The sequence below is a fragment of the Phasianus colchicus genome, chromosome Z, assembly GCF_987193195.1.
Source record: "Phasianus colchicus chromosome Z, bPhaCol1.hap1.1, whole genome shotgun sequence".
Lineage (NCBI taxonomy): Eukaryota > Metazoa > Chordata > Aves > Galliformes > Phasianidae > Phasianus > Phasianus colchicus.
In genome coordinates, this window is record NC_143476.1 from 34,487,440 (window position 1) to 34,515,055 (window position 27,616).

At 48.9% G+C, this 27,616-nt stretch overlaps 2 protein-coding genes and 1 pseudogene across 3 annotated transcripts; all 3 read left to right on the forward strand.

The window, feature by feature from the left end:
* Positions 1 to 7,820: 7,820 nt before the first annotated feature.
* LOC149912835 (uncharacterized) lies at positions 7,821 to 9,646 on the forward strand (annotated as a pseudogene).
* Positions 9,647 to 10,664: 1,018 nt separating this feature from the next.
* On the forward strand, positions 10,665 to 15,329 carry LOC149912836 (uncharacterized). Of its 2 annotated transcripts, XM_090131809.1 has the most exons (11): positions 10,666 to 11,005; positions 11,420 to 11,481; positions 11,638 to 11,791; positions 12,062 to 12,318; positions 12,434 to 12,519; positions 12,969 to 13,060; positions 13,383 to 13,491; positions 13,731 to 13,827; positions 13,977 to 14,114; positions 14,569 to 14,747; positions 15,052 to 15,329. In XM_090131809.1, the coding sequence occupies exons 1-11, from the start codon at positions 10,921 to 10,923 to the stop codon at positions 15,251 to 15,253; spliced, it is 1,461 nt and encodes a 486-aa protein (XP_089987935.1). In that variant the 5' UTR covers positions 10,666 to 10,920; the 3' UTR covers positions 15,254 to 15,329. The 2 variants fall into 2 exon arrangements, with proteins under 2 accessions (XP_089987934.1, XP_089987935.1); XM_090131808.1 differs by having other exon boundaries at positions 10,665 to 11,005; positions 11,420 to 11,791.
* A 1,322-nt stretch (positions 15,330 to 16,651) lies between these two features.
* On the forward strand, positions 16,652 to 25,737 carry LOC149912837 (uncharacterized). The gene is made up of 11 exons (XM_090131694.1): positions 16,652 to 21,413; positions 21,828 to 21,889; positions 22,046 to 22,199; positions 22,470 to 22,726; positions 22,842 to 22,927; positions 23,377 to 23,468; positions 23,791 to 23,899; positions 24,139 to 24,235; positions 24,385 to 24,522; positions 24,977 to 25,155; positions 25,460 to 25,737. Exons 1-11 carry the CDS (start codon positions 21,329 to 21,331, stop codon positions 25,659 to 25,661), a joined length of 1,461 nt encoding a protein of 486 aa, XP_089987820.1. The 5' UTR covers positions 16,652 to 21,328; the 3' UTR covers positions 25,662 to 25,737.
* The last annotated feature ends 1,879 nt before the right edge of the window (positions 25,738 to 27,616 follow it).

Consider the following 27,616-nt stretch of genomic DNA (forward strand, 5'->3'; position numbering starts at 1 on the left):
CTGTTGACTCCTGCTGAATTTCTCATCAACTGTCATCCGCTAGTCCATCTCAGAGCTTCCTCAATCCATTCTCTACTCTGCCTTCCTCTGTGCTTGGGATTGTCCTGATCCAGATGCAGAACCTTGCACTTGGCCTTGTTGAACTTTATGAGGTTTGCGTGGGCTGAACTCTCAAGACTGTCAAGGTGTCTTGGACGGCATCCCTTCTCTCCTGCGTGTCAAGCAGTTTCTTTCAAGCAAATATTCAAATCATTATTGATTCCCTGCATCTTCTAGCCTTTCCCTTGACATGCCATTTCTCAAGTCCAACCAATAACAGACAAAGCATGAAATAATGTGTGGCAGGAAGTTCATATCATCCAAACACTAAGAGTGGTATCATAACATGACATCTACCTCAGGCAAGTAACAATAGTGAGAACAAGCTGTAATTATTACCAGAAGTTCTTCCTTTAATCCCAGATATGCTCTTTTGCCATGGATTCTTCTGACATATATTTCACCATGAATTTTAGTCCTTGCTATGATGCCTCAGGCAACAAACACTGCTTCCTCTTAGAAGAGCTGCAGTGAATCTTACATGTTTATAGGCAATAAGAATTTCTAATGCTTGAGATGTTGGTGTGTTTGAATGTCTCTGGAGCATTTCCTCTAATTGATCTCACTTGCACTAGGAGAGCAATTTTGGCAAACATAAGAAGCATGTTCAGAGTGAGTGGTTTAGTCCCATGCCTGTCTGTACTTTAGAACAACAGAACTGGAGCTTTCAGTTAGTTTAGCACAGAGATACCACTCAGAGCCAGAACAATAATCCATGGAAAGCTGAAGAACTGAGCGATGTCTCCAAGCTCTCAATTTAATCACTCAGTAAGAAGAAATATTTGTATCTGCCTCTGATGATAGGTACAGTCATCAGTGGTGTAGCATTTTGTTGCTGGGGAGATTCAAGTGTCAGGTGTTAGACTGAAAGATTCATTTGTTATGATTTGTTGAAAAACATTTTTAAAAGCATTTAAATAGCCAATAACAATATGTCAAAAGAGGTAAAAAATAAAATGTCATGTAAGCCCTTAAAGATAATCATGGAAATTACAATAAGGTGACAAAAATATTTACTGACTTTTCTTTTTGCTAAAGAAAGAAAAAGATAAAAATTAAGTGGGCCCAAAGGATTTTAAAGTAGAGCCTTAGTGTACAAGGTCAGCAGGTAATACACAGGGGCTACCAGTTGACGCTGCAGATCACATCTGGACTCTGCTGCCATAGTATGTCTGTTTCTGATACCACGATAAGAAAGATAGCAGGCACTACAGTAGATAGCAACAAGCTACCTCTCAGCAGGTGTAAAAACTATGTTCCTAATCAAATAGTCTGTGTCTGTAAGGATTACACTACCATGAATCAGCCCAAATCTGTCCCATCATGACTAAGAAGCAACTGCTTGCTTTTATTCCAAGCAGAGAACAAAATGAATGTATTCCTTCAATGAATACTAGTGCTTTAATTATTTATGTCACACTGGAAAATATTTCAGCCATAAATTACTTCCACATGCATCGTTTGGAGCAGAGGAGAGAGACAGAAAAGGAGAAGGGATGTTAGAAATTGTGTTCTGATGTATTTATTGTATTTTTTCTCCTGGAAAAAAAAATGAAAATGAAAAAAAAAAAAGCATGACATGTATCAAGCTGATCAACCAACTTCCACTTCTATCAGTACTAAAAAATCAAGCACAGAGTTGGTACTTTTCATTATTTCTCTTTTTCTGTATTTCTTTGTTCCTACAGTTTCTTTTCACAGCATATAAGGCACCACATTATTTGAATTTCTCATCTTCAATAGAAGTGAGTAACTACTATACCTAGAAATGGTTGAGAAATTTCTGAAGAAGAAAAGGGCAACTCACAGAAACTAATAATGATCCAAATAACACACACATTTTCAATTTTTTGGAAGTGACATTTAGTAAGAATTCATTGTATCCTGAGATCAGTACATAATTTAAACAAAATGGAATTAACTTTTATTAGAAATATGCATTGGTAGTAAGTTTTAAAATCCCAAATCAAAAGAAGTTGCCCTAGCATATGAAATTATCAAAACAAAATGAATTAGGAGGTAAGGGCCAGCAGTACTGCTGAGCTGGGTGATGTGTGTGTTCTCATGTTTCTGTGTCACAGCACTGGGCAGTGGGAGGACAGGGAGCTGATGCAGCAGAAGCTGATTTATATGTTTTTTGGCAAATAGTGTTTTTTGAAAATACTTCTTTACTGTGCAGATGACAGAACAGTGACACGGGTTGCCCACAGAGGATATGATATCTCCTCTTTGGGAATCCTTTAAGAATCAACTGAACATGGGTATGGGCACCCTACTCTGCGTGTCCCTACTGGAGCAGGGGTCAGGACAGATGAACCCTGAGCACCCTTCCACCATCATCTGTTCTATGACTCTGTTCTTCTCTGTAATATTACAGACATTATATGTTTTCACTGGTCATACACTGTGATTTCTAAATGTAAATATATTTTTATTGTCAGATCTTTTCCCAGGAAATTAAAATTTTAATCCTTGGCAATATATATATATATATTTTTACTTTGCCTTTTTTTAGCTATTATCAAAATTAGAAAGTTTGCCAAGGATTTTTAAAGGCAATGAGATCACAACGTCATCCTTTTAGTACATTCCTGTGTATTTAAGAAAAGTGCACAGCAAGATCCATTTTTCCTTTTTCAAAACGCATGCATGGAATCCCTGCTTAGACAGCATAAAGCGCTCAGCAATGTCTGTTTCTGGCTGTTCTTCCACACGCTGTGCTTCCCACACGTCGCCGTGGCCGCTGCCATCAGTGCTGACACGGGTACAGCTGCCAGCCCATAGGCACCAGGCACGGCCACATCCAGCCCTCAGGCAGGCACAGACATGCTCTCTCAGCCCCCCTATGGCCATGTGAAAGTGCAGCAGCTCATGCGGATCTGCTTTTTCTACAACTAGAGAAAAACAGCACCCTCCACAACTGTAATTTCACATTAAATTAATTATTTTTGTACTGCCCAGTGCAAGTTAGTGAAGTAGCAGGAAAACCCTGCACAGTAAAACTTCCACTCAGCTCGTGGGTAAAGTTCTGGAATGAGGTAGACAGTCCAAGGGGCACCAGGGAGCTGGAGCTGGATATGTGAATTGGAATGTTGAATGGGGAGGAACATGATGAGCTTCAACAAGGGCACCTTTTGAGACCTACACCCAAGGATGCTGGGTGTACAGTACATGTTAGAGCAATATTTTTGCTTCCCTGGGCTACTTTGAGCAAATAATTTTCTTAGGTCACAATTAAAATATATATTTACTGTCTGTTTATGTCAAAGCTTGTTTTAATCTTTAATGTTTTTTTATTAAACAAAAAAAGAAAAACTTATAATATTTAATGTTTTTTATTACAACCAATAAAAAGAGGGCAGAAAATTCTTATACTACTCAGTTGCTTGGCATAAGGCTGTTTTGGTAGCATTAATTAGAAAATAATACTTGCAATTGCAGCATTTGGTATTGAATAAAGGCAGCTCTGCACACTTTGCCATAACATCCTTGAAACACCCCTTAACTTCCCATCATAAAGTGATTGTCTTGCACACAACAAAAATTTATTTCTTTCTGTTTCTTCAAGGCAGTGCAGAAAGAGGCAGCAATTCTCAGCTCTATACCGTGTCCCTTTCCTTGTTCCTTTAGAAGCAGTCATGGAGCACTATTTGTCCTTGTTAACTTGTACTTATTTTAATAAGAAAGGTTTTGTTTATTTTTATTTTTATTTTTTTGTAAGCACAACTCATACCAAAGAAGCTTTCTTCTTTACAGGTCCTGCTCTGTATCCTACAACTTTTGAGCTTGAGAAGATCCACTAAAGAGACTTGGGAGTTTTTCAAGAAGTATATCTTCAGTTTCATTGACGATAACTTTCTTTTGGCATGTTTTCATTCCCACGTTCTGTTGAAAGCTTTGTACATTGATCAAGTAGTAGTTTCCATGGCTGCTGCATTATCCCTTCTACAGGAGAAAAATTTTTTTTTTCTGTCCTTAAGTTTAATAATGTTGCCATAGCATCCTACCACAGACATAGTATGTGTGCAGTTCCTGAACAGAGAAGCAGAGCAATTGGAGCCAGCTAAAACTCTTCTGTCAGGTTCTTACCATGCAGCAGTGAAAGATTTGCAAGCAGCTGCTGCTGAATAAAATAATGACAGTTAATAAGAATGTATTATTGAATAAGGAAATGTAATATGGTGAACAAAATTTGGCACCGAATAAAGTATGATGGATGAAATACAAGTTTGTTTGTCCTTTTCTTTTTAGTGGATCTAAAAAATCAATTTCTAACTTCTTTTGTGACACTCACTTTTAACTTTTGTGTTTAGAACATTTGCTTGAAAATGATGGTTGTTCTTTCAGTTTTGATCCTACTGGGTTTTTTTTTCTTTTCTTTTTTTCTTTTTTTTTCCCCCTGCTTATATAATTTCTGTATCCAGCAAATTTCAAGCATTCTCAAATATTTATCTTAAAGACTTAATGGACTATAATGACCAAATGTTTCAGCAGGGCACTGAATATCACACATTCAGACTGCACCAACATCTATGTGATTGCAGTCACAATACCTCTTGCTCTTTCTCACTCAGTGCTGGGCCACTTTCTTTGGAGTTCTGAAGACTGTCTGCACCTCAGGATGGCAGGTAGGAAAGGCATTCAGCAGCCTTCTAGATGAACTGGGCAAATGGACCTGGATACACTCAAACCTGAACCCAGACAAGCTGAGAGTAGTGACAGTATGGATGTTAGTGCTAGTTCTTCTACTGCAGAGAACTGCTAGCAATGCCTTTTCTCTGTGTTATTTTGAGGAGGAGTGGTGCCTTCCAGTCTGCAGATTCTGTGCTTTGACATTTCTTCTCAGTTCTTATAATTAAAGAAATGGAAAGCAAAATCATTTTATGTTTGTTGTGTGTCATTTTGTATTAAGATTTTTTAATAGTATCCTTTCCTCTTTCAAAATACATGTCTAAAGAACATTACTTGATTCAAAGGAAGCACGTAACTTTTATTTTTAAATATTTTAACCCTTAAATGTTTTTACATTGTCAGTACTAAACTTAAGGACCTTTCTTGTTCTTCTTCCTTTCACTAGTTTTTTTGTCTCCCTGAATCCCTTTTTAAAATCAAGCTCATGAAATCATGAACAACAAACTAAGAAATGAAAAAACAAAACCCATACAGAAAAAAAAAAAAAAAAAAGCAAATACTACTGAAAATGTAATCTTTTTTTTTTTCAGTTGATAGGTCTTTCATTGCTTTCTGCCAGCTTGTTTTCTGGAATCACTGTAGTCACCAGACAAACTTGGTGGTGGGCACTGAGTCTATATAAATTCCAGTACAGACAGAAAGCTATGTTTTCAATTGTCTCAAGCAAGGCTTTCAAACTGTTTGTTTTTTTCTAAATTTCACTAAGTCAGTGTTTCAAAGCTATAATGCTTTTGAGACTGTTGAATATGGTCAACACATTTCTTTTTTGTGGAGTGAGAATAACTAGATGTGTTCTTTTCTTGCTAATGAGCCAGACCAGTCAGGAAATGTTGCTGGCTGTGCGGGTGAAGGCACAAGGTACTTGTAATGGCTGTAATGAATGAATCAAGTGATAATCTTAATTAAGCAATTGCCACAGCAGTTGTTGTCTGAAGGTGTACTGCTGTCTGACATGTATTTATCAATAGGCCCTGACATTTCAATGCTACCCTGCATATCCATCTCAATTCATGTTTTGCTCTTTCATTTTGTCAAAATAGAAATTAATTTCTAGGCTGCTGTAACAAGGATTAGTTCAAAGTAATCACTTTCCTGAGCTATGTCTATCTGAACTGAACTAAGGAAACAAAGCAAGCATTCTTCTTTCATTTTAAACTATTTATTTATTTAAAAAAATAAATAAAGCCAAAATATTCAGCTGCTAAAGAGTTGCACTGGAGCCACTGGGAGTTTAGTCACTGATTTCAACAGAAGCAAACAGGGACATATCTAAAGTGTTAGAATATCTGGCATTACTCTCTTCACACAGTGACATTTTATTCTTTCTGACAGAAAAACTTTAGCTCCCAACTATGGCAATTTGATCTAGATAAAGTGATTCAGACAGTATGCATCACTGGGGATTCTTTACCTCTGAAACTTTCGTACTGATCTTTCTAGAATTCTTTGTGACAAGTCTAACTCCTGGTTGCTGCCCAGTGTGGAAATGTACAGAGTTTCTCCCAGTTTGGTGCTGAAACCTGGGAAACAACATCACTTGCAGTGAGCCTCTGCCTCTACAGCACCCTGCTCATTTTTCTGCGTCCCTTTGAATTGGCAGTAGTTGTTCTTCATGGAGCCAGTTTGGACCCAAGGATGTTTTTTAGAGGCAAGATCTGTGAACAGTTTTGGGACAGGGATGGACAGGAGGCACTGTGGTGTTGTGTGATTGACCTGATAATTCCTGGCAACTCTGTGCGCAGACCTAGGCAAGCATAATCATGTGTGATTAAGTACTGCCCTGGAGGTCGAGGTCTGGGACTCTTATGCTGTACGTGAATGTCCTACATGAAGGGTTGCTTGACGGTCCGCCTCATTTCCTAGAACTGAGAATTGACATGCATGATGCTGCAGAAAAGTAGTTCCTGCAGTATCACATAGGTTGCTGAAAATGGGAAATAAGAGTTAGGGAAATAAGAGTTCCAAGGTGGGGGACAGAGAGAGGGCCCCCATGGCAGTGCCTGCTATAAGTCCTTGCGAATTATAATGAAAAATTGGAAGAGAACCAGGGATACGGATAAATAGAAAATGATTTAGATATTGTGTTGTTGTGTGGCCTGAATAACTAATTGCAGGGGAATAAGTATTTTGGCCAAAATGTGCGTCTGACAAGGATTGCCTTTGTCAGGCTTCAAATGTGCACATAAACAGTAGAACTTCTTTTCTATTATTTTATTGTTTTATTGTTTTGCTTTGGAGGATGAGTCTGCATATGCTGCTTGTTGGATTTAGGGAGTACAGCAGTTAATCATGGCTAGACAAAATTCTGTAGGTAAGGAAGAACAGAGAAACCCCAAATGGGATTCTTTAAGCTGTTTACTCCCTGTACTTTTCTCTAGGCTTAAACTCACTCGCTTTCCTCTATGGAACGAGGTTCCCGTTACCATCCTGGCCTCGCGTCAAGTCTTGTAACTACAGGAGGGAGCTGACAGTGTGGAGGGTATTGGCTAAGATCAGCCCCTTAACAGCCCACCTGAATTGAATGCTGTGATTAGTGCTGATGCTGAAAAGGAAAAGTTCTGCCAGTTTGAGAAGGAATTGGAACAATGCAAAAGGGATATTATTAATTCTCCTTTTCCTAAATCTAACCCCATTAATCCCACTCACATTTCCACATATCTTCTAAGGGAACTGCCAGTGATAACAGGAGATAGAGAATATATAAACTCCCTACTTACTAGTGGAGAAATGAGAAATTTTAAAAGGGAAATGAAATCATTAATGAAAGATCCTATTGGATTAGCAGAACAGTTTGATCAATTTGTGGTCATTTTTACCTTATAAAATACTGGGACCTGACTTGACTGGGAATACCTTAAGAATAACAGGGCTGGAGGGATCAGGAATAATAGTTTAACTTTTTGAGACTACTGAATTAAAATGGGAAGATCAAATTGTCACAGGGCAATTGTTATATGTGCCAGAAGCAGAGACTAATTCACTGAGGAGAGATTTAATAGTTAAATTAGGATTGCAGTTGAAAACTTCTGAAACAGATATAAAAGTGTCAGTGAATTTGTTAACAGCTGATGATGAAAAATAAATAAATCCAAAGGTGTGGGCAGGGGAAGGAAACTGCAGTGGACTCACAATTACTCCCTTAAAAAAAAACCCACTGTCCAAGTAGGGAGTGAAGCTGTGAAACAGCGACAATATCTCATACCTTTAGAAAGAATAACGGGTCTAAAGCCTGTAACGCAAACATAGGTTAAGGATGGTCTTCTGTAACTCTGTATGTTACCCTATAACGCTCCAACTCTGCCAGTACGGAAGGCAGACGGCACGTATCGGCTGGTGCAGATTTAAGAAAAATTAATGAAATAGTTCTCAAGCAACACCCTGTGGTTCCTAGCCCCTATACTTTAATGAGTTTGATCCTGCAGTCTTCCCTATCAGCACTGGGAACCAGTTCTTTTCTAATGTATTATCTCAATGGGAAATAATTAATATAAAAGACCAGTTAATTGTAGATGCACTTGCCATAACTGAAAATAATGTCTTCCTAGCTCTTAGTTGTAGAAGGTAAAGGGAACGCTTTACTCACTGAAATTTGAAAGGTGATTTGAGACAATGCAAACAAATTTGAAGGAGAATTTCAATCTTGGTAGCATCTAGTTAATTTTACTTATGATTCATTTAATGATTTTGCTACAGCTTTTGTCCTAGCAATATGCAATGCTTTGGTGCATATCATATACCCAAACACTGTGCAGGGACTGAATCACAATGGGGTTATGCCCTACTCATTAGAGCACAGAGTATGGGCACAACAAAATGGAAACAAATGGCAAACTGTTGATGTTAGTCCATGTGCTGTATGGAAACAACAAGGATTTATTTGTGAGAGTAATACCATCACAGCTTAAGATATTTGTCTTGACACTGAGCAAAATATTGGCCATTTTTAGAGGTATCCCAGTGAGACCCCTGAAATAGTGCTCGTCTATACTGGAAAAGGATGTGTGTGTATGAGAACCTCTTATAATTTTATACTCATAGGTAATATTACTGCAGATACAAGCAGTCATTCAAACATCTGTGTTTGTAACTTTACTAACATTATGGGACGTGACTTTAATTATTCAGTTCCAGTTACATCATATCAGTTGTTGGGGTCCAATTGTACATTAATGCAAGATTTGTCACCTGCCCCAATTGGAATGAATCTTGCTTTGGTAAAGAAATTATTGCAACATGACAATCTGTACCAACTGCTAGAAAGCATCCAAGATAATGGACAAAAAAACTTGGATTACTGTTAACCATGATACAGAAGAGTTACACCATGTCCTGGAAAGAGCGAAGATGGATGGAGAACTCCAGTGGTGGGAAATGCTCCTTAGATGGTCACCAACAGCAAGAGTAGTTTTTAATTCTGTGCTTCCCCCAGTTGTGATCTTAATAATCTTAACACCGATGTGTATATTGCATGTAATCATTTTGTTTCACATTGTGTGTGAAAGTCTGGCACGTGATGAGGCAATTGGACCAGCTCAAATTACCCAAGGAGTCTGAAAGTTGGCCTAGGTATTAGATTACTTTTCCTAGCCTCCTGGCTAGGAGTTCTGTTTTGAGCATTGGCAGCACTCACATTTTGTTCCTTTGCTTTTGTGTGATTTTAACATGTATCTTTCCCTTCTCCCCTCATTACCTTTGATGCTTTTTTATTGAAATCACCATGGCACAATGGTAACAAGCTCTGCACTGCCTGGTGGTGTGAGAAGTGGGAACAATACTTGGATCAAAGCTTGTTCAGAAGCAGCCATCTGAGACATGAGAAGCTGGAGAATGCTTGACTCAAAGCATGTTCAACAGCATCCAAGCCTTGACCTGCCCAACAAGTTTTTGAAGTTAATGATTGACTACCATGAGCAGAGCAGTAAGAGGACAAACATGCTATTCCTCCTGATGAACAAAAACGTGGGTACCCAAACACATTCCATCACCTTGATTGACAGGACATGATGACCCTGATAATTAGGGTAGGCAGGCCTGAAGAGTTCTGAGGCAGAACAGGTACCCCATCTTCCAAAATGCAGCCTAGTGAGAGGTAGATTGTGTTTTTCCAGGGGAAATTTAGAATATTTCTGTACATAGCATAGGACAAGTGGTCTTCCACAAACAAAGCTGCTGAACAGAGTAAAGTGGAAACTGAGCTAAGTATTCTGAGCTAAGTAAAATTGGCCCAGGCATTAGGTAAAGTAATCCCAGATTGGGATTGGATATTTTTAAGAACATAAAGTTGGGGTCAACAGGCAGACAGTGAAGCAGTCTCCAACGCTTAGAACTCTTTGCATTTTACTGAATTTGGTGCTACCACAGTGCACCAAAACACAGAAGATTCTTGTGCCCTACATTCAGAAAGGAGGTAAACCATAGACAGCCAGCTACCCTGGGCTAGATGGTTTCTGTGTGCATTAACAAGGCTTCACATCCTTCAACTGAAAGGCATATAGAAAAGATGGCAAGAGACTGCATCTGTGACACATTCTCCCCTTCCACATGAACGTGCAGTAGCAATGAAGTTCCTTGTTTCTAGCTCAGTAATAGACTGCAGTGATTGTTCTGTTTACGGCCAGCAGATAGTGTTTTCCTGACAGACAAAATCCCTAGCAGCTGCTAACAAAGTTTAGCAAGTTACACACAGAAAAATCACGTAGGTTGCTCCAAAAGTAACACCTCCTATTTATTTCCACGCACGCAGCAGATGCGAAGAGCAGGAGAACACTGTGCAGGGCGGAAGCGCCAGCGCAGCACCCTCGGGGGCCTCGCTGGGCTCCCCCATCCATGCTGGGCCAAGAGGCGGGGGGCCTGTGAGGTGGGCGGGTCCCCCAGCCCTCTGTGACACGTCACGGCGTCACAATGGGGCTCAGCTCTGAGTCCCTGTCCCCAGCGTCCCCCGGCCACATTTCCCAGCGAGGCCTGGGAGGTGCCAGGGCTGTTCTTGCCAGCGCTGCTCTGCTCCGCTGGAGCTGCTCTGCCGGCAGGAGAAGGCCAGGGGAACCTGTGAGAGAGAGTGAGACGCTGCTTGCCAGGGGGCAAGGAGCAGGAGCAAGGGAGTGAGCGCCGCTTCTCCAACTGCTGCACAGCATGGCGGCTGACGTGTTCTCTTACCTGCTCTTCGAACCCTTGGATCCCAAGGAGCTTAACTTACTGAAGGACCTCACCACCTCGGGTAAGGCTTGGGGGCCATTGAGGCAGCGCTGTGCTCACGAAGACGGAGGGGAGACGAGGTGTGGAAAGCTGAGGGCTGGGCAGCTGGAGGCCTGGTGTCTGCGAGGAGAGCCCTGCCGGGTGGTGCCCGCCGGCTCAGGGATTGCTTTGGCAGCCCAGGCCCGCTGCCGGTGCCAGGACCCCCTTCCCCAGAGCGCATCCCTTCCCTCTCCAGACCGGCCCCAGGCGCAGTGCGCGCTTCCCGCTCGCTGGGCACGGTCAAGAGCTGTGCTGGAAGCTACAGCAGCACGAGTGCTCGTTGAGGGCAAGGGAGAGCTTGGTCGCATCCCGCTCTCTCCTCTGCTGGGGGAAGGGGTTTCAGAATGGTTGGGCGTTGCCACCTCCGAGAGTGATGGGTCCTTCTTTTGCTTTCCAGAGATCTGCAAAGTGTGGTGGGCCACATCCAAGTACATTCGGGAAGAGCTGCTGGAGAAGAGGGTGAGCCTTACCTCCTGCTCGGAGCCCAGCTTGCCCTTTGCACCTGAGCAGCGGGCAGGCCACACAACACCATGCCCAGGGCCAGCAGGTCATCCAGCACCTTTCCCACCTCTGCCCAGCGCTGCCATGTCTCCCTCTTCTTGTTTGACCTTTCAGGCGGTGGATATTGGAATTGGGAGCTTTGCAGTTGTGCCAGCTCATGCCACTGCCGGAGAGGATGGGGTTCTGGATGTGGACAGACCCGTCTTCCAGCTGAACCACCACATCCAGAAATTTTACAGTCTCAAGGAGCCAAAGACCAAAATTCCTCGTAAGAAGAATTTTGCTTTGCTTTGCACAGCCTCAGCATTTTGCTGTGCTGAAATCCCTGTGACGACCTGGCAAGAGCAAAGTCTCTTGCAACCTGGAGAGTGCAGGCGGAGGGTGCACACGGAGAGTCCCAGCACCCTGCCCCTGCCCCGGGCATCAGCCTGATCTGCCCAGCTCTCCCCAGCTCATAGCTGCATGCTGGGAGCTGGTGGCAAAGCTCACCTGCCCTTCCTGCAGGGAGTGACGGGGTTGGTCTGTGTTTGTTTTGCAGCTGAGATATTCGAGTATCCGTTGGACTTCCAGGAGATTGCTGAAAGCATTTACTTCCGCGTGCCAATCGTACAGCAGTGCATCCATGAGACCCTGCTCTTCTTTGCTGAGGCCCTCCGAGGAAAGAAGGAAGTTGACTTCTTCTTCAACAGACTTGGCATTCTTTCTCTGAGAGGGCAGGAGGTCATCATGAACTTCTTTGATGACTGCGTACTGCAGATGGATGCGACAGGCAACATGCTGCCTGCTCTTCTTGGGGTGAGCTTGCACGCCTCCGGGGCTCCCTGCAGCGCTCTCAAGTGAGGTTTTCCACTCTTGGGAGCAACAGACACGTGTCTGTGGCCTCTGCTCACTTGTGTCTATCCCGACGCAGGACTCTGAGATGCTGAATATGATTGCGTTTAGAGGCAAAAACAACTTTACTCGATGCAGTGAGGACGGCTGCTTCGTACTGCCTAGGTGAGCGCAAGCACTCCTGCAGCAGCCAGCCGGCCAAGGGAGCAGCTGCTCAGCTCACGCTTTGGGGCAGCTTCTTGCTGAGGCCTCTCTCCTGGCCAGGTTGTTAGGCAGGAGCAGCCCTTCTCTGGAGAGTTCCCGTCCGGCCCGTGGCTCGGTCCACCGGGACAGGGCAGTCCAATGGGCCAGTGCGTGGGCCGTGGGCCCTGAGTGAGAGAGGTGGGAGGAGGGTGTGGGGACAGCGAGGAGGGTCCCCCTGTTCAGGGCTGGCCCAAAGGCGACAGAAGCTCGGGGACAGAAGTTGCTGGAGACTGGAGGGCCCCTCAGCTCCCACAGAGAGTCCTCCAAGGGCTCGGCACTGGCTCCCAAAGAGCCCTGCCAGCAGGTTCTCTGTGTCAGGCACTGAGGAAGCTTGGTGCCCTTTTAGCCCACTGGTGTCTTCTTGTTTCCAGAATTGAAGTTGAGGGCTCGAAGGCACGCCAAGATACGACTTTCGTCAAGCCCCGGAGACAGTCGCAGCCATGGGGCGAGGGTGCCCGAACAGGTATGTGAATGTGCCTGAAGTGGATGAGGAAACCTCTTCTCTGCTGGGGAACTTACCCCCAGCCAGTAAGCCCTGGAGTTTCTGAGCACCTCCCTGTGTGTCCCTGCTGCTGGGAGAGGGGTGAGAGAGAGCAGGATGAGCTCAGGAGGAATGCAGATCTGGGCTGAGTCCAGTGTCCAGCAGGGGCAAAGAATGAAATAGTGGCTTTGTCCCTGGGATGGCAATGAGTGTGGATGAGCGGGGCCAAGCAGCTCTGCCACTGCTGCTTTCCTGCACGGTCACAAAGACGATGATGTGATGTTCTCTTGCTTCCCACGTGCAGTGAGCGTGTATGATCCGGTGATGCTGGCTCGGCGCAGGGCATCACAAGTTGTGATGTCAGAGAAAAAACGCAAGGAGCAGGAGGAGAAACAGCGAAGGGTTAAGTTCAGGTGAGCCTCCTGGAGAAGAGCAGTGGCAGGCGGTGGGGGACACACCATGCTCTGGCTTGTTGTGTCAGGGAGGTGTTTTCCTCAGCCGTGGTGCCCTTGCCAAAAGGCCCTGGAAATGGCAAGGTGACTACAGCCACAGTTGCTTGTGCTCCTGGAGCAGAGCTGTGGGCTGCGAGCCCAGCGGTGAGAAACTGCTTCAGCCTGTGCTCCCACCAGCTCAGCCGGCTGTCTCTCTTTAGGTTCCTGGCAGAACTTGAACAGACATATGCTGAAGTGCTAAAGAAGGCTGCAACTCAGGCAAAGCCCGCTGCCGATGCCCAGCACACCTCCAGAGTGGTACGCCAGAGGCGTTGATCCGCCACCCTTGAATCCTCCTGGGGCTCCAGAGGAGGGCAGGCATGGCAGCAGCAGCTGGCCTCCCAGGGATCCCTGCCCAAGCCCCAGGAGTCTGACGCTGCCAATGGTTGTGTTTCCCTGGCCTGCAGGCAGCACGCTTGAAGCATGCTCAGACTGAGGCAAGACGGCTCCAGGTGCTGATGGCCTCCAAGCGCAAGGAGGTGGAAGCTGAATTCCGCAGCGAGTACGAGCAGTGCACGCAGAGGCAGAGCACGGAGAGAAGCCAGGTACAGTGTGCACTGACCGCCCTCAGGGAAAGGGCAGTTCCCCCCGCTTCTCTCCTCGGGAGGGGAGCAGCTCAGGGCTCCTGAACATGGCAGCGTTGCTGTGGCCACCTGGCAAGGAAGCATCTTCTGTCTGCCCACTGCCCTGCAAATTGCCGTGCGAGTGGAGCTGCAGCAAAGAGCACAGGGCAAAGGCAGCAGCTGGCTGGGCATGGGCATGTGAAGACTAAACCAAGCCTGCATGAGGCACCTGCCTCAGCTGAGGCACTGGGGCCCGCACACACACCTCCGGGCAGAGAAGCCGGTGCCAGCCCTTGGCTTCAGGGAGTGAGGGCACAGTCTGTGTTGCAGAGAGAGCCCTCTGCTCCTCAGTGCCATTTCCTGCACGACCACATCCTGAAGGGCAGCCCTAGCTCCTTGCAACTGTTGTTTAGGACAATCTCTTTTGCCTTTGCAGAACCCCTTCCACCGCCTGCTGGAGGGTGACCCTCGTCCTGCCTACATCGTGAGACGGGAGTACGACCGGCAGCTGGGAGAGAGGCTGAAGGGGAAGGACAGGTGCCAAAGCCCTGCAGGGCAGACAGCACCAGAGGGGTGGCAGAACAAGCCACAGCTCCCGGGGACATCACGGGAACAGTAAGTGTGTGCCGGCTCCTGCAGAGGCCCGGGAGGAGCAGCGTCAGCAGGCCCTGAGCCCCACACCTGTTGTGCGGGCTTCCCTGCGCTGCGGGGCTGGGCCTCCTCCTGCCCACCTTTCCCCCGGCTGGTGGGCACTCTCGGTGCAGATGGGCCTGGGCACGAGGGCCCCTGGGCATCACACAGAGCGGGGTGTGTCCTGGGCAGCACATCCCCAGACTACAGGCCCGAGAGAAGCCCTGCAGCGTTTCTGTCCCTCCTTCCCCAGCCCAGAGCTGAACGTCTTTCTTCTTGGTTCCCACAGGAAAGGAGAGAAGACGAGGCTCTTGGACCGCCGTGGGAAGGCCCAGGGCCTGCCAACCCTGTCAGGAAGCCGCCAGGCGGCTTCCAGCTGCAGCGGCCGTAGCCATCACGGCCTACACCAAAACGCTGCTTCTGGCGCCAGCAACTGCACCCAGGCGCGCTCAGGCAGAACCTCCCACCGCTGCACACTGCCATCTTTGTAGGGGAGAGTTGGGGGAGAGCTGTTTTTCCAAAAATAACTTACCATCTTCAAGCAAATAAACAGAAATTTCCATCTTCTGTAGTGTCTGCCATCCATGATTGCTTTGTGCGCGCAAATTGCCTTGCTTCAGCAGTTACTTCAGAGTCTCAGCAGAGCGGCATTCTGCCCGGGGAAGGTTGCTATTCCCAGATAAGCGGGACATCTGAAGCCTAAAAGCAGAGCCTCAACATTGCACAGGCTGTGGGACTTACACTGAACCCTGCTAGGCTTGATAATGGAGGCCCTGTAACAAGTGATCACTAGGAACTAGTCAGCTGACAATGTTTTGTTCAAATGTTCTGAACCTGACCTACTTAGCACACAAACTTTTGGCCGGACAGCAGGTCCCAGTGGAACCCCACGGCCACCAAAGAGCCCCTGCAAGACCCCCATATTGGGTTCTTTCCGTTCAAGCAAGGATGAGATTTTAATACGTATAGCAGTTCTCAAAGCAGGTGGGCCCTTTCCGGAAATTCTGTGGACATTCACACACGTTGAATACACGTAATCTGTGTCCTTTACTTCCTGGAGATGCACATGAGGTGCAGCAATCCCCCACGCGTCTCGTGCCGTTAAGAAAGAACACCTGCTTCTTAATACCACCCAGGTCCAGTAACAGACCTGCCAAATACAGATTGCTGCCACCTGCTGCCCACTAGGATGGCCGCTCTGCTCCCTGCATGGTCTCAGTCTGTGCTTTACAGGAGAGGAGGAGCCCTGCAACCTCCAGTGCTGCTCCCCAGGCCTTGCGAGCCACCTCTCCCGGCGGAGGCAGTTCACGCCCGAGGGCCCCAGGCTCTGCTGCCCATTCTATTCTCAGAGCTGTCCTGCATGCTTTCACGTGCCTTCCCTAGGGAATTTAAGTGTCAAAGACAACCCTGCAAGGCTGCCCTCAGCAGCGAAGCTGGGCCACGTCAGGGGAAGGCGTGGAGATCAGCCCATGGCAAATGGTTGGGCTGTGTTTCCACCCTTGGGACAGACGGTTCCAAGTATACTGAACGCCCCTCCAGGTGAAAGCAAACTGTGGCCTACATTCTGTGGCCAAAGGAATGGAAAAGAAGGTGCTAGCAATGTCAGTGATGGCATACCATTTGGCTGCTTTTGACTCCAGTTCATACTGGAGTTCTAACATGTCCGGCACAGCAGCATTCAGTGGGGGTGTGACTTCATTCAGGCCACGGTAGTCCACTGTCAGCCTCCATTCTCCACTGGCTTTACGCACTGGCCATATTTTTTAACCCCCTACTGGGGTTGTCAAAAGGCAAGTGAGTTTTGCTGATCACTCCCTGATTCTCTAGTTGACGAATTAACTTACGAATGGGGAGCAAGGAATCCCTATTCGTGCGGTACTGTTGTCTGTGCACCGTTTTTGTGGGCAATTAGTACCTGCTGCTCTTCTACTCGTAGCAACCCCACAACAGACGAATCAGGCAAAACAGACAGCTGCTTAATGTTGTCTGTGTCTACAGCAGCTATTCCAAAGGCCCATCAATACCCTTCAGGATCCCTTCTGAGGTAATTGATACCAAGCGTACGTGGAGCCCCTTGGCCATTCACAATAGGATGTTTTTGCCAGTCTTTACCACTGAGGCTTTACCATCTCGGCCTCCAACACAGTCAATTCTTGAGAGCCCTCAGTCACTCCAGCAATATGGACTGATTCTGTCCCTTCATGACTCGAGGGCATCAGAGTGCACTGGGCACTGGTGTCCACCAGTGCCTTATATTTCTGTGGTTCTGATGTGCCAATAAACTCTATTATCCCTTTCCCCACCTCTGACTGAGGGCAGGGCCCCTCTATTCATTACCCGTGGTAACTGGAGCAACTGGTGATGGATCTGTTCTGTAATTCTCTCACCCGTGCTCGTAGTACAGGAGTAGCTTGGTCATGCCACTTCCTCATGTCTTCTCCATGGTCACGTAGGTAACACCACAAGGCCATTCGTGATGTAGAATTCCTTACTGGAGCCGGAAAGCGTTTGCCTTTAATCGCTGAGATTTTTATGGTGCACATGAGAAGGAGGATTCATCATCTTTAATTAGTTGGATTCTCATGAGTTTGATCAGCTCCTTCGCTAGCCTCTTTTGATTATCCTGATCTTCATCAAGAGTTTCTGATGCTACTACAGGTTTGCCATGATTAATCAATAGAGACATTTGCTCTCGTGCTTCATTCAGTTGGTCTGTTACTTGTGAGATGACGGAAATGGAAGCGTGAGTTGGGGGTAGCTGTTGTTCATAGTTTTGGAGCGTAAGAATCCACTCAAAAACTAAGGGTCTTTTCTGCTGTCCTCGTTTCTGTCAAACGTTGCTGCTAGTGTACCGGCGTATCTTTCTGGTGCTGTTGTTGTGAGTTTCCACCATATATCAGGCGTCATCCTCACTCTCAGGGTCGTGGTCTTGGCATGGATGGTTAGGAACAAAATTAGGGTCATACAACATTTCCACCACGGCTGTTTCCCTCAAATACTGGATACCTGGATTTTCAACTGTATCCCACTTTTTCATCACACGCTTCAAGCCTTTCCTTCAAAGCTACTAACACTCGTTCCCAGAGGGCAGCATCCCCATCCAAACATCTACTGATCCCTCTCTCAGTAGTTGGATCTCTGGCAATGCTTCCTAGTTTTGGCAAGCTTCATTACCATCTAGAGACAAGCTACTGGCCCCGCTGTCCCAATAGCAAAGCAACCAGGAAGCCAGGAGAGTTTTGTTTGGGCACTGTGTAAACTCCTTTCCTGAGCCTTGGATTTCAGTCATCTTCAAAGGTCGACGAGTAGTAATAGAGACTTTCTCTTCATCATTCTCTTCTCCATCTCTCTTAATTTTTTCTTTTGCCTACCGTGGTGATGGTGGTTCTGAGGAGGGCCCCTCGCCTGGATCTTCCTCTACCTCCTCCTCCGCTTCTTCTTTTTTCCGCTCTAGATGCGAGGACGCTCGTTTCCATTTCTTGCCTTCCACAGGGGCAACTGACATTGTTACTGGTGTCTCCTGTGATTGATCAGATTTGACTTGGACATCTTCCCCTTTGGCTTGAACCTCAGCTCGGAAACTCTCTCTCTCCAGAATAGTATTACATAGGGCATGGTAAGCACAAGCCAGGCCCCAGATAAGTTGTACCTTCCTAGATCTACAGAAGCCGCACGTCCCTGGCTCAAACACTGGGCTTGGTTTCTTGGGATCCCACAGGTGTTCAAGAGTGAAATCCCATGACATTGCGGCTCCCCATGCTTCTAAGATTTTTCCTAAACCTCTCCATATTCCCTGCCAGTCAGCATTCTCTGGTTTTGGAGGAGTCTCCTTCCACATAACACGAATGGATAGTAATATATTCAGGGAGATTGATAACATGCACACGAGTATGCCCACAAAAATGAGCATTAACTCAGCATTGGAAAAACGTGTGACAAACGGAGAAGAAAGCCTGGAAACCGGTCTGAACATTGTGTTGTCTGTAAAATTAGCTATTCCATCTGGGATGTAGTTGTTTGTAGGTATTCCATTTGGAATGTAAGTGTCAAAATCCAAATCATACCACATTGCATACAAGTACCATGCAAGTATCTCCATCAGTGCCCTTATTTGGTTATATATGAACACAATTCCACAACAAGAAATCATGACATTGATAATTGGCCAATAAGTTGTGAGGAACGTACTGGTTTTTAATCCCTTAGACAGCGCCCCCTCGATAAAGAGCGGGTTCATCACTGGTAGCTACTAGAAAGGGGTTAATGAATGGAGGCTGATGAGAGGAGGAAAAAAAATGAAAAAGCACCGCCCAGACTAAGCAGTGCTCAAAGTTGACAAATATCCCAGAATACTGGCAGTCCACCTGGGCTTTCAAGGTCAAGTTTTTCAGCACAGAAACCTGAACTGCTGATAAAAGTTCCCTAACGAAGCTCTCCGAGAGCGGAGAGACAGATTCGTTCTAAAAGCTAAAAAGCAGCTAATGCCCTCGTTCTCCACCAAAAACTGTCACAGAGTTAACTAGATCAATCTATGACCATGGCAGGGGGGCAGCAGGCCTCTGCCCCCTCTCTCCTACCCTCTCCCCCCCGGCCCTGGCTCCACACAATGGGAAGGAAAAGGGAAAAGGGAAAAGGGATAGGGAGATGGGAGATGGGAGCTGGGCTCAAGGAAGCAAAAAAACCAGCAGCAACGATCTATGGAGGTAAACTTATTTTACTAACTATGATATTGGAATGCAAGATAACACAATGTAATACAACCTAATTGAAACTGAGACGAATAAATCAAATAAAATAGGAGAGACAGAGGATTCCTGAGACCGAGTCAAACTTGAAAAGCTTGGAACAGCTGGGAAGGCACCCTCCAGCACCCACTGCAAGGCAGTAAGAGACTGCCCAACCAGGAAGGGCCAGATCCCATGACTTCCATGCCGTACAGTGACAGGCACCCGGAACTGGAGCATTAACACTTTGACTCCCAGTGCACTACATGGTGTTATGATGTGGAATACTGAAAACCACAAATCACAAAACCATGACACCTTCACGGCCACCCTCATTCCAGCTAGAGGTGGGGAGATACTGGGCTCGTTCACCGACGTAGCAGAAACTGCTTTCTGTGTTTTAAGTCATACTGAACACGCTCTGAATTCGTCACCACCACCAGATTGGGATTGGATATTTTTAAGAACATAAAATCGGGGTCAACTGGCAGAAAGTGAAGCACTCTCCACTTCTAGATGCTCTTTGCATTTTACTCAATTTGGTGTTACACAGTGTGCCAGGACACAGAATATCCTTGTGCCCTGCATGCTGCACCTGGAGTACTGTGTCCAGTTTTAGGCCCTCACTGCAAGAAAGATACTGAGGCCCTGGAGCAGGTTCAGGGAAGGGCAACAAAGCTGGTGAGAGGTCTGGAGCACAGGCCTTACGAAGTGTGGCTGAAGGAGCTGGGATTGTTCAGTCTGGAGAAGAGGAGGCTCAGAGGAGACCTTACAGCTCTCCATAACCACCTAAAGGAGGTTGTGGTGAGCTGGGGGTCGGCCTCTTCTCTCATGTAACTGGTGATAGAACTAGAGGGAATGGCTTCAAGCTGAGCCAGGGGAGATTTAGGCTGGACATTAGGAAATACTACTTTTCTGAAGGAGTGGTCAGGCATTGGAATGGGATGCCTAGGGAGGTGGTGGAGTCACTGACCCTGGAGGTGTTCAAGGAACGTTTGGATTTTGTGTTGAGGGATACGGTTTAGTGAGAACAATTGGTGATAGGTGGATGATTGGACTGGATGATCTTGTAGGTCTTTTCCAACCTTGGTGATTCTGCGATTCTGTGAGAGGAGATAAACCATAGGAAGCCAGCTACTCTGGGCTAGATGGCAGTCGTTTCTGCGTGCAATAACAAGGCTTCACATCCTTCAACTGAAAGGCATACAGAAAGATGGCAAGAGACTGCATCTGTGACACATTCTCCCCTTTAACATGAACGTGCAGTAGCAATGAAGTTCCTTGTTTCTAGCTCAGTAATAGACTGCAGTGATTGTTCTGTTTACGGCCAGCAGATAGTGTTTTCCTGACAGACAAAATCCCTAGCAGCTGCTAACAAAGTTTAGCAAGTTACACACAGAAAAATCACGTAGGTTGCTCCAAAAGTAACACCTCCTATTTATTTCCATGCACGCAGCAGATGCGAAGAGCAGGAGAACACTGTGCAGGGCGGAAGCGCCAGCGCAGCACCCTCGGGGGCCTCGCTGGGCTCCCCCGTCCATGCTGGGCCAAGAGGCGGGGGGCCTGTGAGGTGGGCGGGTCCCCCAGCCCTCTGTGACACGTCACGGCGTCACAATGGGGCTCAGCTCTGAGTCCCTGTCCCCAGCGTCCCCCGGCCACATTTCCCAGCGAGGCCTGGGAGGTGCCAGGGCTGTTCTTGCCAGCGCTGCTCTGCTCCGCTGGAGCTGCTCTGCCGGCAGGAGAAGGCCAGGGGAACCTGTGAGAGAGAGTGAGACGCTGCTTGCCAGGGGGCAAGGAGCAGGAGCAAGGGAGTGAGCGCCGCTTCTCCAACTGCTGCACAGCATGGCGGCTGACGTGTTCTCTTACCTGCTCTTCGAACCCTTGGATCCCAAGGAGCTTAACTTACTGAAGGACCTCACCACCTCGGGTAAGGCTTGGGGGCCATTGAGGCAGCGCTGTGCTCACGAAGACGGAGGGGAGACGAGGTGTGGAAAGCTGAGGGCTGGGCAGCTGGAGGCCTGGTGTCTGCGAGGAGAGCCCTGCCGGGTGGTGCCCGCCGGCTCAGGGATTGCTTTGGCAGCCCAGGCCCGCTGCCGGTGCCAGGACCCCCTTCCCCAGAGCGCATCCCTTCCCTCTCCAGACCGGCCCCAGGCGCAGTGCGCGCTTCCCGCTCGCTGGGCACGGTCAAGAGCTGTGCTGGAAGCTACAGCAGCACGAGTGCTCGTTGAGGGCAAGGGAGAGCTTGGTCGCATCCCGCTCTCTCCTCTGCTGGGGGAAGGGGTTTCAGAATGGTTGGGCGTTGCCAACTCCGAGAGTGATGGGTCCTTCTTTTGCTTTCCAGAGATCTGCAAAGTGTGGTGGGCCACATCCAAGTACATTCGGGAAGAGCTGCTGGAGAAGAGGGTGAGCCTTACCTCCTGCTCGGAGCCCAGCTTGCCCTTTGCACCTGAGCAGCGGGCAGGCCACACAACACCATGCCCAGGGCCAGCAGGTCATCCAGCACCTTTCCCACCTCTGCCCAGCGCTGCCATGTCTCCCTCTTCTTGTTTGACCTTTCAGGCGGTGGATATTGGAATTGGGAGCTTTGCAGTTGTGCCATCTCATGCCACTGCCGGAGAGGACGGGGTTCTGGATGTGGACAGACCCGTCTTCCAGCTGAACCACCACATCCAGAAATTTTACAATCTCAAGGAGCCGAAGACCAAAATTCCTCGTAAGAAGAATTTTGCTTTGCTTTGCACAGCCTCAGCATTTTGCTGTGCTGAAATCCCTGTGACGACCTGGCAAGAGCAAAGTCTCTTGCAACCTGGAGAGTGCAGGCGGAGGGTGCACACGGAGAGTCCCAGCACCCTGCCCCTGCCCCGGGCATCAACCTGATCTGCCCAGCTCTCCCCAGCTCATAGCTGCATGCTGGGAGCTGGTGGCAAAGCTCACCTGCCCTTCCTGCAGGGAGTGACGGGGTTGGTCTGTGTTTGTTTTGCAGCTGAGATATTCGAGTATCCGTTGGACTTCCAGGAGATTGCTGAAAGCATTTACTTCCGCGTGCCAATCGTACAGCAGTGCATCCATGAGACCCTGCTCTTCTTTGCTGAGGCCCTCCGAGGAAAGAAGGAAGTTGACTTCTTCTTCAACAGACTTGGCATTCTTTCTCTGAGAGGGCAGGAGGTCATCATGAACTTCTTTGATGACTGCGTACTGCAGATGGATGCGACAGGCAACATGCTGCCTGCTCTTCTTGGGGTGAGCTTGCACGCCTCCGGGGCTCCCTGCAGCGCTCTCAAGTGAGGTTTTCCACTCTTGGGAGCAACAGACACGTGTCTGTGGCCTCTGCTCACTTGTGTCTATCCCGACGCAGGACTCTGAGATGCTGAATATGATTGCGTTTAGAGGCAAAAACAACTTTACTCGATGCAGTGAGGACGGCTGCTTCGTACTGCCTAGGTGAGCGCAAGCACTCCTGCAGCAGCCAGCCGGCCAAGGGAGCAGCTGCTCAGCTCACGCTTTGGGGCAGCTTCTTGCTGAGGCCTCTCTCCTGGCCAGGTTGTTAGGCAGGAGCAGCCCTTCTCTGGAGAGTTCCCGTCCGGCCCGTGGCTCGGTCCACCGGGACAGGGCAGTCCAATGGGCCAGTGCGTGGGCCGCGGGCCCTGAGTGAGAGAGGTGGGAGGAGGGTGTGGGGACAGCGAGGAGGGTCCCCCTGTTCAGGGCTGGCCCAAAGGCGACAGAAGCTCGGGGACAGAAGTTGCTGGAGACTGGAGGGCCCCTCAGCTCCCACAGAGAGTCCTCCAAGGGCTCGGCACTGGCTCCCAAAGAGCCCTGCCAGCAGGTTCTCTGTGTCAGGCACTGAGGAAGCTTGGTGCCCTTTTAGCCCACTGGTGTCTTCTTGTTTCCAGAATTGAAGTTGAGGGCTCGAAGACACACCAAGATACGACTTTGGTCAAGCCCCGGAGACAGTCGCAGCCATGGGGCGAGGGTGCCCGAACAGGTATGTGAATGTGCCTGAAGTGGATGAGGAAACCTCTTCTCTGCTGGGGAACTTACCCCCAGCCAGTAAGCCCTGGAGTTTCTGAGCACCTCCCTGTGTGTCCCTGCTGCTGGGAGAGGGGTGAGAGAGAGCAGGATGAGCTCAGGAGGAATGCAGATCTGGGCTGAGTCCAGTGTCCAGCAGGGGCAAAGAATGAAATAGTGGCTTTGTCCCTGGGATGGCAATGAGTGTGGATGAGCGGGGCCAAGCAGCTCTGCCACTGCTGCTTTCCTGCACGGTCACAAAGACGATGATGTGATGTTCTCTTGCTTCCCACGTGCAGTGAGCGTGTATGATCCGGTGATGCTGGCTCGGCGCAGGGCATCACAAGTTGTGATGTCAGAGAAAAAACGCAAGGAGCAGGAGGAGAAACAGCGAAGGGTTAAGTTCAGGTGAGCCTCCTGGAGAAGAGCAGTGGCAGGCGGTGGGGGACACACCATGCTCTGGCTTGTTGTGTCAGGGAGGTGTTTTCCTCAGCCGTGGTGCCCTTGCCAAAAGGCCCTGGAAATGGCAAGGTGACTACAGCCACAGTTGCTTGTGCTCCTGGAGCAGAGCTGTGGGCTGCGAGCCCAGCGGTGAGAAACTGCTTCAGCCTGTGCTCCCACCAGCTCAGCCGGCTGTCTCTCTTTAGGTTCCTGGCAGAACTTGAACAGACATATGCTGAAGTGCTAAAGAAGGCTGCAACTCAGGCAAAGCCCGCTGCCGATGCCCAGCACACCTCCAGAGTGGTACGCCAGAGGCGTTGATCCGCCACCCTTGAATCCTCCTGGGGCTCCAGAGGAGGGCAGGCATGGCAGCAGCAGCTGGCCTCCCAGGGATCCCTGCCCAAGCCCCAGGAGTCTGACGCTGCCAATGGTTGTGTTTCCCTGGCCTGCAGGCAGCACGCTTGAAGCATGCTCAGACTGAGGCAAGACGGCTCCAGGTGCTGATGGCCTCCAAGCGCAAGGAGGTGGAAGCTGAATTCCGCAGCGAGTACGAGCAGTGCACGCAGAGGCAGAGCACGGAGAGAAGCCAGGTACAGTGTGCACTGACCGCCCTCAGGGAAAGGGCAGTTCCCCCCGCTTCTCTCCTCGGGAGGGGAGCAGCTCAGGGCTCCTGAACATGGCAGCGTTGCTGTGGCCACCTGGCAAGGAAGCATCTTCTGTCTGCCCACTGCCCTGCAAATTGCCGTGCGAGTGGAGCTGCAGCAAAGAGCACAGGGCAAAGGCAGCAGCTGGCTGGGCATGGGCATGTGAAGACTAAACCAAGCCTGCATGAGGCACCTGCCTCAGCTGAGGCACTGGGGCCCGCACACACACCTCCGGGCAGAGAAGCCGGTGCCAGCCCTTGGCTTCAGGGAGTGAGGGCACAGTCTGTGTTGCAGAGAGAGCCCTCTGCTCCTCAGTGCCATTTCCTGCACGACCACATCCTGAAGGGCAGCCCTAGCTCCTTGCAACTGTTGTTTAGGACAATCTCTTTTGCCTTTGCAGAACCCCTTCCACCGCCTGCTGGAGGGTGACCCTCGTCCTGCCTACATCGTGAGACGGGAGTACGACCGGCAGCTGGGAGAGAGGCTGAAGGGGAAGGACAGGTGCCAAAGCCCTGCAGGGCAGACAGCACCAGAGGGGTGGCAGAACAAGCCACAGCTCCCGGGGACATCACGGGAACAGTAAGTGTGTGCCGGCTCCTGCAGAGGCCCGGGAGGAGCAGCGTCAGCAGGCCCTGAGCCCCACACCTGTTGTGCGGGCTTCCCTGCGCTGCGGGGCTGGGCCTCCTCCTGCCCACCTTTCCCCCGGCTGGTGGGCACTCTCGGTGCAGATGGGCCTGGGCACGAGGGCCCCTGGGCATCACACAGAGCGGGGTGTGTCCTGGGCAGCACATCCCCAGACTACAGGCCCGAGAGAAGCCCTGCAGCGTTTCTGTCCCTCCTTCCCCAGCCCAGAGCTGAACGTCTTTCTTCTTGGTTCCCACAGGAAAGGAGAGAAGACGAGGCTCTTGGACCGCCGTGGGAAGGCCCAGGGCCTGCCAACCCTGTCAGGAAGCCGCCAGGCGGCTTCCAGCTGCAGCGGCCGTAGCCATCACGGCCTACACCAAAACGCTGCTTCTGGCGCCAGCAACTGCACCCAGGCGCGCTCAGGCAGAACCTCCCACCGCTGCACACTGCCATCTTTGTAGGGGAGAGTTGGGGGAGAGCTGTTTTTCCAAAAATAACTTACCATCTTCAAGCAAATAAACAGAAATTTCCATCTTCTGTAGTGTCTGCCATCCATGATTGCTTTGTGCGCGCAAATTGCCTTGCTTCAGCAGTTACTTCAGAGTCTCAGCAGAGCGGCATTCTGCCCGGGGAAGGTTGCTATTCCCAGATAAGCGGGACATCTGAAGCCTAAAAGCAGAGCCTCAACATTGCACAGGCTGTGGGACTTACACTGAACCCTGCTAGGCTTGATAATGGAGGCCCTGTAACAAGTGATCACTAGGAACTAGTCAGCTGACAATGTTTTGTTCAAATGTTCTGAACCTGACCTACTTAGCACACAAACTTTTGGCCGGACAGCAGGTCCCAGTGGAACCCCACGGCCACCAAAGAGCCCCTGCAAGACCCCCATATTGGGTTCTTTCCGTTCAAGCAAGGATGAGATTTTAATACGTATAGCAGTTCTCAAAGCAGGTGGGCCCTTTCCGGAAATTCTGTGGACATTCACACACGTTGAATACACGTAATCTGTGTCCTTTACTTCCTGGAGATGCACATGAGGTGCAGCAATCCCCCACGCGTCTCGTGCCGTTAAGAAAGAACACCTGCTTCTTAATACCACCCAGGTCCAGTAACAGACCTGCCAAATACAGATTGCTGCCACCTGCTGCCCACTAGGATGGCCGCTCTGCTCCCTGCATGGTCTCAGTCTGTGCTTTACAGGAGAGGAGGAGCCCTGCAACCTCCAGTGCTGCTCCCCAGGCCTTGCGAGCCACCTCTCCCGGCGGAGGCAGTTCACGCCCGAGGGCCCCAGGCTCTGCTGCCCATTCTATTCTCAGAGCTGTCCTGCATGCTTTCACGTGCCTTCCCTAGGGAATTTAAGTGTCAAAGACAACCCTGCAAGGCTGCCCTCAGCAGCGAAGCTGGGCCACGTCAGGGGAAGGCGTGGAGATCAGCCCATGGCAAATGGTTGGGCTGTGTTTCCACCCTTGGGACAGACGGTTCCAAGTATACTGAACGCCCCTCCAGGTGAAAGCAAACTGTGGCCTACATTCTGTGGCCAAAGGAATGGAAAAGAAGGTGCTAGCAATGTCAGTGATGGCATACCATTTGGCTGCTTTTGACTCCAGTTCATACTGGAGTTCTAACATGTCCGGCACAGCAGCATTCAGTGGGGGTGTGACTTCATTCAGGCCACGGTAGTCCACTGTCAGCCTCCATTCTCCACTGGCTTTACGCACTGGCCATATTTTTTAACCCCCTACTGGGGTTGTCAAAAGGCAAGTGAGTTTTGCTGATCACTCCCTGACTCTCTAGTTGACGAATTAACTTACGAATGGGGAGCAAGGAATCCCTATTCGTGCGGTACTGTTGTCTGTGCACCGTTTTTGTGGGCAATTAGTACCTGCTGCTCTTCTACTCGTAGCAACCCCACAACAGACGAATCAGGCAAAACAGACAGCTGCTTAATGTTGTCTGTGTCTACAGCAGCTATTCCAAAGGCCCATCAATACCCTTCAGGATCCCTTCTGAGGTAATTGATACCAAGCGTACGTGGAGCCCCTTGGCCATTCACAATAGGATGTTTTTGCCAGTCTTTACCACTGAGGCTTTACCATCTCGGCCTCCAACACAGTCAATTCTTGAGAGCCCTCAGTCACTCCAGCAATATGGACTGATTCTGTCCCTTCATGACTCGAGGGCATCAGAGTGCACTGGGCACTGGTGTCCACCAGTGCCTTATATTTCTGTGGTTCTGATGTGCCAATAAACTCTATTATCCCTTTCCCCACCTCTGACTGAGGGCAGGGCCCCTCTATTCATTACCCGTGGTAACTGGAGCAACTGGTGATGGATCTGTTCTGTAATTCTCTCACCCGTGCTCGTAGTACAGGAGTAGCTTGGTCATGCCACTTCCTCATGTCTTCTCCATGGT